Source organism: Oryza glaberrima, chromosome 10 (assembly GCF_000147395.1).
Source record: "Oryza glaberrima chromosome 10, OglaRS2, whole genome shotgun sequence".
NCBI classification, from domain to species: Eukaryota; Viridiplantae; Streptophyta; class Magnoliopsida; order Poales; family Poaceae; genus Oryza; species Oryza glaberrima.
The window spans coordinates 7,932,926-7,944,588 of NC_068335.1; the positions used below are offsets into that span (position 1 = coordinate 7,932,926).

At 41.9% G+C, this 11,663-nt stretch overlaps 1 protein-coding gene across 2 annotated transcripts; it reads right to left on the bottom strand.

Moving 5' to 3' along the window:
* Positions 1 to 4,872: 4,872 nt before the first annotated feature.
* Positions 4,873 to 8,705, bottom strand: LOC127752981 (WAT1-related protein At4g08290-like). 2 transcript variants are annotated; one of them, XM_052278436.1, is made up of 7 exons: positions 8,403 to 8,704; positions 7,008 to 7,070; positions 6,811 to 6,927; positions 5,850 to 6,090; positions 5,609 to 5,767; positions 5,326 to 5,477; positions 4,873 to 5,226 (listed from the first exon to the last, which is right to left on the bottom strand). In XM_052278436.1, the coding sequence occupies exons 1-7, from the start codon at positions 8,591 to 8,593 to the stop codon at positions 5,055 to 5,057; spliced, it is 1,095 nt and encodes a 364-aa protein (XP_052134396.1). In that variant the 5' UTR covers positions 8,594 to 8,704; the 3' UTR covers positions 4,873 to 5,054. The 2 variants fall into 2 exon arrangements, with proteins under 2 accessions (XP_052134396.1, XP_052134397.1); XM_052278437.1 differs by lacking the exons at positions 6,811 to 6,927; positions 7,008 to 7,070 and having other exon boundaries at positions 8,403 to 8,705.
* Positions 8,706 to 11,663: the final 2,958 nt, after the last annotated feature.

The following is an 11,663-nucleotide window of genomic DNA, read 5'->3' on the forward strand; positions in this document are numbered from 1 at the left end:
GAAGAGGACGGTCTGGCCATGGCGAGAAAATGGGTTTCGTCCAAATGCCATTATGAAAAGAGGATTCGCTAAATTGGCACTTTTAGCCAGAGGCTACATGCTATAATGCAATCCCAGACGAAAATACCCTTAGTCCTCTACTTCTCCAATTCCGGCATCCCCTCCGGCATCTCCAACTCAGGCATCCCCTTCGGCGCGCGCGCAGCTGCATCCAGTTGCCCGAGTGAGGAAGCTCCCCAGCTTCTTGCTGTGCTGCAGTGGGCCGGGTCCTCGTCTTCTTCCCCATGTGTTCCCCACACTCTCTTTCTGTTTCCCCTTTCTCTCACTGATTGGAGCAGCCTTGCTAGTTGGCTACTGGCTTGCGTTGAGAGGATGCATATTGGTGATGGTACGTCATCATGGATTTTAGTTGATTTCTGCTCGTTTTTTTTTTGCGTAATTTCGTGCAGGGATTTGTTTTGTGAGTGTAACTGTGGTTTCTTGGTTGGTTTGGGGCTCGATCGATCTGCTGACGGGCCTCGTCTACGTGGGGCGAGTCGCTGTTGCTTGTTCGGAGGGGCTCGGTCAGAGAGTTCGGTGGACGACGAGGAGGACACCGCTGGGAGGGAAAGGCGGACCGACCGGCATCGTTCCCACCGCTACAGCCAAGTTGGAGAAGTAGAGGACAAAGGGCATTTTTGTCCGGGATGATATTATAGTTTGTAGACTCCGGTTGAGAGTGGCAATTTAACGAATCTACCCTGGAGGATGACATTTGGACGAAACCCACTTTTGATTTTTTTTTTAAAGATATATACAACCTTTTTAAACTAGGAACTTAGCCTATCAGGCAGGAAACTTAGCCCTCAACTAATCTAAAATTCGCTCCATGAAGATTTGAACTCAGGACCTTAGAATGCTATTTAGGTCACTATTAGCTTACATACTCTTTCAAATCGACTTTTGATGATAGCATAATATTCCAGGGCAGCACAGCCGGACTGTCCATCCAGTGGACGCACAGACCGTCCGGTCGAGACCCTAGGTAGTCCTGGCTTCGGACTGTCCTGTAGGCTAGCCCTGACTGTCCGTGTGGTTCGACATCCAAATTTGTCCGGTAAGAATGCACGGACTCTGTCCCGTGCTTGTCAATCTCCTGACTGTCTTACCAGATCGAATATCAACCTGAATTTTTACCATGACCGTCCAGTCCATGCCCGGATTGTGAGTGTTTTTTTTTAATTTTTTCTTAAAAAAGAAGAAATTCTAGGCGGATATCACTGCTGGTTCTTGACACCCACTGGCAATGATAACGCGATGCCCCACGGTTGTCTAGCTGTGCTATCACTGTCAGTTCTAGGTGTGAACATACAGTGATATACCTTCTCATTGCTAGTAAGGTCCTGTTAATTTTTTCAGTGTACCTCTGGATGAATGTAGACCGTTGAAGAGATGAGATCTAAGGGTGAGGATTTGTTACTACTACACCTAATATTATGTAGTAGTATACTATAAGGGTAATTCTGGAAAAAAAATATTTTGGCATTCTTGTAAATTCATCATTAAGAGATAGTGAAATATGTAATTGCTCGGGGTTTGCAAAAAGGCCGACCTGTTTATTCTGGATGGATCGGAGCCTAGGGGCGGCACCCCGATCTGGAGGTCAGAGGTGGCCGGCCGGCGCAGCCCGGACCCGCCTGCTAATTCATGTATGTATATGATGGATTGAATTGAACTATATGTATCTATCTGAATCATAGTGATACGCATGTTCAGTTAGGTTTTGTTGGCGTTTCATTTATTTCCTAATTAATATGAGATAAATGGATCGATGAGAGTGTTTGTCTTGTGGCTATTTTGTGCAATGTTCATGCATTCCTCTGTCTTCTAAACTACTATTGGAGATTCAGATTCTTACTAGTAAGAGAAGATGTTTGAAATCTGAAGAGATAGGAAATGGAAATACAGTACTCCTTGTTGACACAATCTGATAATCAGATTACCTCTTGCAAGCAAGTTTTCAACTTTTAATGCAGTGGCAGTACTCAATTTAAAACTGCACATATTTTTGGATGCATAAAATCAATTGGCCCTACCATACACCAATTCTAATGGCCTCCTTTGATCCTTAAAAATGCAGACATCGAATGGTGCTGATGATGCTGTTAACTGATGATCATACCCACATCCCAGAAGGATAGTCACATTTGCAGAATCACGTGGACTGACAGACTGACTGCATAGTTAAATACGTTGCAAGATCCGAAATTTCCAGTTTTTCATACAAGACTCAAAATTTCAGCTATATGTCAACTGCTCCCAAGATTTTAGGAAATTTGCAGATGGGAACTTGAGATGACATGAAACACATTGCATTGCATATAAATGATATAATATCTCAAACTCTACTGTTCTAATAGGAGAACAATTATCCACAATGAAACAAAGCAAGAGGCATTATTGAGTTCAGTAGCTTCAAGTATCTGAATTGATGTTCTTCAGTCAGTGCATGGACAACTTCAATTTCTAATGCATCACTGAATCAAAGCAAACAGCCATCACAAACCCTCTAGCTGCATGGCTCACCAATAATGCCATTGAAAAGCTGAAGTTCTCCATGGTCCTCGAGCATAGGAAGATCACAGATGACAGATATATCAAAACCACTGACGAATTCCAGTATGAAAACTTCTACTGTCGCCTCCACTCCTCTACAAAAAATTCCAAAAGACATTTATGTATCATGAAAGCTGCCATCAATGTTAGGTCAAAATTTACATGAACATCCAAAGGCACTAAAAGTTTGAGGACAGAAGATAGAAGTTGGAATGTACATATCTCATTTAAGATGTCAATGCTTTTTAACAGACTAGCTATTTTCCCATACGTTGCAACTTGAAACGGATGGAAAAAAATACTATAAGATCTAAAATTAAAACACAAAATAATTTAAATCTAAAAAATGCATAGATCCTACACACAAATCCAAGGAGACCCATGTCTTTTCGCTGGTCTCTGCACGTGTAGTTGGACTCCAGTGTGATGATATGCTATAATTCAGGACACTGACAAAATTCAGATGGACAGCAACATCACATCTTTACAACTTACCCTCAGACACTTGACAACTTAAGAACTTTAACTAGAGTATTCTTTCATTCACTACAACTTCAGTAACTGTAGTTTCAGTACTAGAGCATAATTCAAAACTAGACAACTTAACTTCAGGCACTTCAATTCCAGTAGGTCAAGCCTAAATTCGGGATGTTGTTCATTAACTGGGTTATATACTGAATTCAGAGCTTATCTTTAGGTTATAATTTTTTTTGCAAGAAAATGCGAACTTGATCTTACATTCAGAACAAACATCACTACAACTTCAGATTTCAGAACTAAAGATGTAAATTTAAGAACAAGGTTCCCTTAATGTTGGGCGAAAAAGGTTTAGCGTGTAGCCCTCTTATTTGCGTACGACTCACGGCATGACTTCAATCTCATATACTCTATTGTCAATATGAAACTTACGGTATAAAATCAAGTTATAAGCTTACTGCTTACGGTACCAATCTAACAACATACATAGCAACAAATTTAATCTAGCACAGTTCACACCATTCAAACATTCCTGTCTTTATGTAATCCATGGCAAATATTCCTGTATTTCTCTAATCGATGGCAAATAGCAAATACTTCAGACCTGTCTTTCTATAATAGATAGCAACTAGCAAATCCTTAAGGCCTTAAGATTGCACGGTAATTAATCAATTACGGGAATAGATATTCTTGCTCAAGAAGAAGCCTTCCTAAAGTTTTCCCTGACCAGCTGGTACATTACCTGAATCAAATGGAGAGGTGCCGACGAATCCGAATCCAAATCAGACGAGGGTCGGTGACTCCATGCACGAGGAGGGCAGGCGGCCGGCGGGGAGATCACCGAGAATCTTGGCCTGGGGCAGCGAGGTGTCCGGCGGGGGCGGGGGAAGCGAAGAGGCCGGCGAGGGGCAGCAAAGCGCCAGGTGCCGCACAGTTCGTCGGCGCCGGGACCTTGATGCCTAAGGTGGACAACAGTGGAGGGGGACAACGGCGGCTTTTCACCGCTCTGGTGGAGGAGCAGCGCGGCGGCGTCCTCGCGTGAACAATACGAGGAGGGAGATGGCGGCGGCGAACAGAGGAATGCGGGTCGGGACTCGGGAGTAACGAACAGAGAAAACACCGGGAACGCGATTTACCGAAATACCCTTCCGCCAAAATTAAGAAAAGGGCTAAAATGCCCACGACAATCAACGGTCAGATATGATCCTACTACACTACTGCTCGTATAAGTGGGGGCACTGTAAAACGCTCCTAGTTTTAGGGGTGGAAAGTTTTAGCGTTGAAAAGTTTTAGCGCGTCACATCGGATATACAGATACATATTTGAAGTATTAAACGTAGACTAATAACAAAACAAATTACAGATTCCGCCTGTAAACTGCGAGACGAATTTATTAAGTCTAATTAATCAGTCATTAGCAAATATTTACTGTAGCGCCACATTGTCAAATCATGAAGCAATTAGGCTTAAAAAATTCATCTCGTAATTTACACGCAATCTGTGTAACTTGTTTTTTTCTATATTTAATATACCATGCATGTGTCTAAACATTCGATACGACAGGGTGAAAAGTTTTTACGTGGAACCGAACACCTAAAAAGTCGATAGTGTTTCCTGTCAACAAGGAAACCACCCTCACGAACCGGCAGTGTTAGCCCATTCTGTTCTCAAGAGACATATCGAGATGGTTGGGGGCCTTATTCTGTGGAGTGTTAACAACTGATTAGGGGACTAATTAGCATGGTACACGCATAGAACTCGCACCTGAAAACCCTTCCACTACATATGTAGGACGTGTGATAATCAATAAGTTATAAGTTGAACATAAATTAGACAAGAACATTTTGGTAGACTTTGTTGAATTGACCAGATACATCCATTACCAAGGAAATGAAACCGAGAATATCAAGAGATACATTGAAGTCACCATGTAGTAAATTAATTGCCTGAAGCTTTCGTTGTCGATGCTGTCAACTTGACAGTTAAATATGATTAGGACTACGTGCTTCGTTAACATTAGTCGTGGACAATGGTAGCTCAAAAGTTTTCTGCTTCTCAAAATTGTCATCTTGATCAACTTGATTGCCATGGTCCTTGTTCTTGCCCCAAATGAGAGCATACAGGCCCACAACAATAATTATTGCACCAATCACCCTATATGGAAAATAAATGAATGAGATAGTATGTTACTACTTGTGGGCTTTCACATTAAACAGAAACCAGTGGAATTAATTTTGGAGTAATCATACATACCTTCCCAAGGTAACAACCTCACAAAGAATGAAAGATCCCAAAATAGTCACTATAATCATGCAAAGAGGGCTAAAGGCAGTGACAAATACGGGACCCCTCTCCTTTATAACCATACCTTGCACATAATAAGCCACTCCAGAACACATTATGCCCTGCAGGAAATTCAGAGACTTAATTACATGAACAGATATATGCACCATTTCAATTCAATCTTAAGAGAACATTCATTAAATTCCAACCACGATCTGATTAAATTACATGCCTAGTAAACCACAGAACTTACAGAGTAGACAGCTGTAAAAAGCCTCATATCAAAGCCAATTAACCAGGCCTTGATATCACGCTCCATGACTAGGGCGACCGCCCCACTCTGTGCTACACCCATGGCGCATATCAGTGTGGTTAGAGAAAGCTCTGCTGGGTAACTCCTCAGTGTGTATGACTGAAAACAAGTAGTTCTGTTAGAAAAGACATAAAATAAAGTAATCAGATCTGATGAATAAACTAAAAGGTTTGTTAATTACTTGTAGAATGAAGAAGGCAGACCAGCAAAAGCAGCTTAGCAAAATCATAAAGATACCCATAAGCCAGTGGCCATTATTGTGGTCACTACTATCAGAGATGTTGTGATTGGCATTCTTGGTCCATGGAAAATTGATGACAGGGCCCTTGAAGAGTATCATAAGCATAGCTCCCCCCACTGTTATCAGTGTGCCAGCTATTTTTGCCTGACTTCGTCGTTCCTTGATGCTTATTCTCTCCATCCTAGTTATGTTCAACAAATTTTTATAAAGCATTTTATTATTTTGAGGTAAGATAATATAAAACTTATAGAGCTATTGATTATATTTTTGTTCAGAATAGTATTATAATACCCTATATCCCACCTTCATAACTCTATCCATAATCACTATTTAGGTCGGGTTCACTTGTGCATATCAAACCTATAAAACTTTTGTCGTTCTATATAAAAAGTTGGCCCATGGTTACTATATATGCTTTCAAGAAAAACAATCTACTCCTCAAATTTCGTTCGTCGATGCTAAAATTGGATGAAACACCTATCTCAATTCTCAAAACGGGGTATAACTCATCTCTCCAGGTTATTTTGCCTGTGATCTTAACCCGTGGTGTCACAAGTACATATATGCTAGCCTATCTCTCTACTTCCATGATCTGGACTGTTTGCATAGTCGTAATTGTGTTTTACTAGGGCTAGCTACATGTGCTAAAATCAATGAGGTCACCAGAAAAATCGTTAGGAGAGGATTAGATTTTAAAGCACACTGTTGCCTAGCCCTTCCACACGGTAGTCCCAGATGCATAAACACCACCCTGCTTACAATTTTGCCTGGACTTCATGCAAAAGACATGTAGATGAATTTATTGAAGCATTATGTATCAGGGCTAACTAGACATGCATGGTGACTAGTGTGGTGTATGGGCCACAAATACTAGTGTGATAATACAAATCTGACGATTCACCTCAGTATGATGGCATTTACAAACGTTACAGCAGGTAATATGTTGGTGAGTGCTGATGAGAAGCTCGCCGACGTGTTCTTGGCTCCCATATAGAAGAAGTTTTGGTCAAGCACAGGCCTTGCACAATTTTATAAAATTATAAGTGTGATTTTAAAATATTAAAATGTCATTAGAATGTAATTGTATTCGATCATTACTCGAGTAGTCCCAGAGCCATAATCTTGAAAAACACAGAAAGCGTCATTTTGGGCCTTGTTTTCCTATCATGGAAAAGGGAGAAACAGTTAAGAAAAATGAACCTGCTTCCTTCCATCTTTAATTTCTCTCTGTTGAAAACAATGAAAGATCTAGTATATATAACTTAAATTATTTTTCAAAGATCACTAATTAACTTCTTTATTTTTTGAAACTAAGCAGACTATATTAAAAAAATAGGAGTAATTACAAACTTGTACTTGAAAGAAATAGATAGTAACATAAAAACATGCCTACGAATAAGAAGTCCCCATATCCTGGAATGCCACATGAGATACTAAGGTAAAATCTCCCTACTTCTAACCAATCCTGGAATGCACCAAAGCTTAAAGGAGTAGTGTAGTCAAATTCCAATGACAGTTTGAGATGTTATGTCTTAATGAAAAATGAGACGACTTATTTTGTTACTGTCATTTTGCTAGTTTTCTGTGGAGATCAGAATATTTTTCTTCTAGTCTATATCCTCCTCATACTATATCTCATATATTACAGAATTGGCCTCTGGGTATTAATGCGAAAACAAAGAAACTAATCTTTATCTGCTGGAATCTTTGGCTTAATAGAAATGATATGGTTTCTGATAAATCTCCATCTAAATCTTATATGCATGTACTTTTCAGGACAACGTACTGACTTTGGTTCTTGGACACAACTACAAAGATGTAATGAGGATAGTAAACTCACACATACTACATGCGGTAATCTAGAGGCAACCAGTTATACATATATTCGCCAACTTTGTATATTTACAAACTGGTTTAAACAAGTGTTGCGTCTTTGTTTAGTGTTGGTGGTCATTAGTTTGTGTTTCACTTTCTGTATATTTTGTGCTCTTAATTTGTGGAGAATATGCTTCGTGCTTATTGTTGAGTGGATTTTTTAATAAGTAGTTATAGCTTCCTTGAAACAAAAGGTCGGAATTTATTTCATTTCCCAGCACGTAGCTCAATGTTCGTCCACGAATCATATATATGGTGAACGTTTGTTCATATATTTTATGGTATAAAACAGTACTATGTGAGATATTTGTGTTCGTCTAGTAGTTGAGACAGCAGTTTTCTAGCTAGGTACAAAAAAAAATGACGAAACCGATGGAAAGCTATACCTAGTGAAAAAAAAAAGGTGTAAACAGAACTCCATTTATTAAACAGATGGTAATTAATTACTTGAAACCTGTTTTAAAATTCTTTTTAGAAAAGTTCAGTCTTTAGTGAAGAGTTGGACGTAGCATACATATAATTATCAATAGAGACTAAGTACTGTAGACACACATATAGTTATCAATAGAGCATATGTAAAACTGTATCGACCGATCAAGAAGAGATGCATGGGTTAACCTCTCGAACCAGAGCGCGAATGGTGCCATGACGACGGCGGCGACGGCATTCCGGTATACGACGAGCACGTAGTGGCTCATGCCTTGCCGTAGCGACGCGACGGAGATGAGGAACAGCCCGGCGAAGCCGAACTGTAGGAAGACCATCGCCATGTATGGCATGGCCTTCCTCCATTTCCCATTAAGTCCCATGCTATCACCTTCTTAGGCTGGCCACGGGCTAACTGCCTTCCTGTATAGCTCACTCACGCCGCTCTGGCCTGCCTGTCTGCCTGCCTTCTGCTTGTCATCAGAGCGCAGCACACACATCCTTTATATACACACTCAACCCAGCCTGCATGGCCCCGGCCAACCAGATTTGCCCCATACGCTACTGTCTGGCATGCAGCTATACCTCACCGAGACACGGACACTAGAGAGGACGACTGTTACATTCTTGATCATCAATTATATATATTCTTTAATTTTCTTTACAAAAGATGACAGGATCCATGTTAGATAGCTCGATGGTGGATGGCGTGGTCTATCTACGCCGTCAAATATTGATCGCGCGACTCTGTGATTGTACATCACTGCCAAAAAAATCATGCATATCGGAATCCGCATTTGCACGCACTAATTTCCTTCCATTAGTCCCTCCTTACCAAAATGGAGAACGCCAATTTTATTCCAAATGCAATAATCTACAAGATATAAAATATATCTTTTATGGCAAAGCTACTATCACTAGCACGGGATAGGTCTCAAACGGGCGGCAAGCCTCATCAGTGTCGGGAAAGGCTCCCGTTACTAAGCAAAGGTCACTGATGTTAGAAGTTATCTCAATCGGGCATTTGGCCGTCACGGATGAAAGTTATCTCTATCGGGCCAAGAATAACATCCGTCACATATAGGTTTGACCCAGCAGATGAGTCAAACTAGATTAGGTTAGGCGTCCGTCACGAATGACTTATCTCAATCGGGCTTTCCGTTAAGCTCATTACGAATGATAGTTGTCTCAATCAGGCCTTAAAGTGAGCCCGTCACGGATGACTAATATCTTAATCGGAATTAAAACCAGTCCCGTTACCGATAGGTTTGACCAACAGATGAGCCAAACTATGTTAGGTTAGGTGCCCATCACGGATGAGTATATTACCAAAATAATAAAATTTGTTTTTTTTGCTAGCCTCAAGCCTTCGCTAGCCATGCCCGCTGCAAATGACAGAAGCATATATATATATATAATTTATTTCCCAGCAACCCTGCAACCCCATTGATATTCACATTCACATCCACATTGTACATATCCTTCACATATGCCATTCACAGCAATTCATAAATCAAATATATATTAAGATCACATCTATATTCACAAATTCATATGTACATTCACATATATATTACTCCTATTATCTCTCGACACCTCACTACTAGAGAAATGATCTTTGGAGGGTCGAGCGATTTCCACAATAGTCCCGGTTCAAAGATTGTTTTTAGTCCCGGTTAAAAAAAATTGATCTTAATACCAACCGGGACTAAAGATCATCTTTAGTCCCGGTTCATCCTCTGTCAGAAGCTTGGCAGGGAGCCAAGGATCTTTAGTCCTGGTTGATAATACCAACCGGGACTAAAGATTACCACTTTAGTCCCGGTTGGTATTATCAACCGGGAGTAAAGATCATTTAGATGTTTAGTCCCGGTTGGTACTACCAACCGCGAGCAAAGATTTATCTTTAGTCCCGGTTGGTGTTATCAACCGGAGTAAATATTTATCTTCCATCTCTGATCGGTTAAGTCCTAGATAAGATTCCCCTCGATCTCTCCTCCCCTCAGATCCAATCTCATCCTCCTATCCTCCCCTCCCCTCTCCTCCTCCCCTTCTCCCCCTTCCTCCTCCTCCTCTCTACTCCCCCTCCTCTCTCTGCGCGGGTGAGCGGTGGGCCGAGCGGCCGCCGGCGCGGAAGAGGGGCCACGCGGCAGCTGGTGGCGGCCGGCGCGGGCGAGCGGCGAGCGGCGGGCTGGCCGGCGGCGGCGGGCGCGCGGCGAGCCAGGCGACGGCTGGCGCGGGCGAGCGGCGAGCGGCGGGCCGGGCGGCGGCCGGCGCGGGCGAGCGGCGAGCGGCGGGCCGGGCGGCGGCCGGCGCGGGCGAGCGCGGGTAGGCGCCAGCTGCGGCGGCGGCGGGCAGGCGGCCTGCGGCCGGCGTCTTCCCGTTTCCTTTTTGGGAAAATTTGAACCATGGCACACAAATTACAAAATTTGTGATATGCCACCCTGACCCACATGTCATTGACTGATGTGGGTCCTATATGTCATTGAGATATGGGTGGCATATCTCAAATTTTGCAAAATTAGGGTGGCATGGTTCCAACAAACCCTTTCTTTTTTCTTTTTGTTTTGTGATTTGTGATTCACTGGATGTATAAATTTGTGATTCATTGCATAGATCTGTGATGTTTTTATTCGGTGTGTAATTTATTTAAGGATTTGTGATGTATTTGATTTGTGTGTATATGTAACTTAGGATTTGTGAGATGAATGATTTGGGATGTTACTTGATTCGGGGTTTGATTTGGGATGTTATTTGATTCGGGGTTTGATTTGGGGATATGCATCTCACCCGATTTGGTAGAAAATATAGGGATTAACTCAGTCGGTAGCAAATTAACAATGAAAAAATAAGGGATCAACCGGGACGTGGCTCAGCTATCAACCGGGACTAAACATGAATCTTTTCTCCCGGGTATCTGAACCGGGACTAAAGACTGCGATCTTTAGTTCAGGATTCCTTCTCCTGGTTCGCTACCCGGGAGTAAAGGTGGTTGCGAACCGGGAGAGATGTGGGGTTCTCCAGTAGTGCCTCTACCTATGCCGAGAAACAAAAGTCTTTCTACCATCTTCTTAATACCCATATCATCTCTTAAAAACAATGGAGGAAGTATTTAGTTTTTTAATAATAGAAATGATTTATATCTTCAGCATCTGATAGCGGGTACATAGGCAAAAGGGAGTAAATATACCGTTTTGACATACAATAGCCAATGGTGTTTTCTCTTTTTCCTTTCTTTTCTTTCGACAGAGTGAGAGACAATGAGATGCATCCATGCCCCTTTTTTTGCCTGGAATTAATTTCCAAATGCATGGTGCGTCGGTCACTTTAAAGGAAGTGGGGATAAGCTAAGTGGGAGCCAAGAGTGAGAGCGAAGTTGGTTCTTGGCCTATCTAGCTATAGGCAGGCAGCAGGCAGCTCGGACGATGCATGGTGGCAAACAAGGCGTACAAG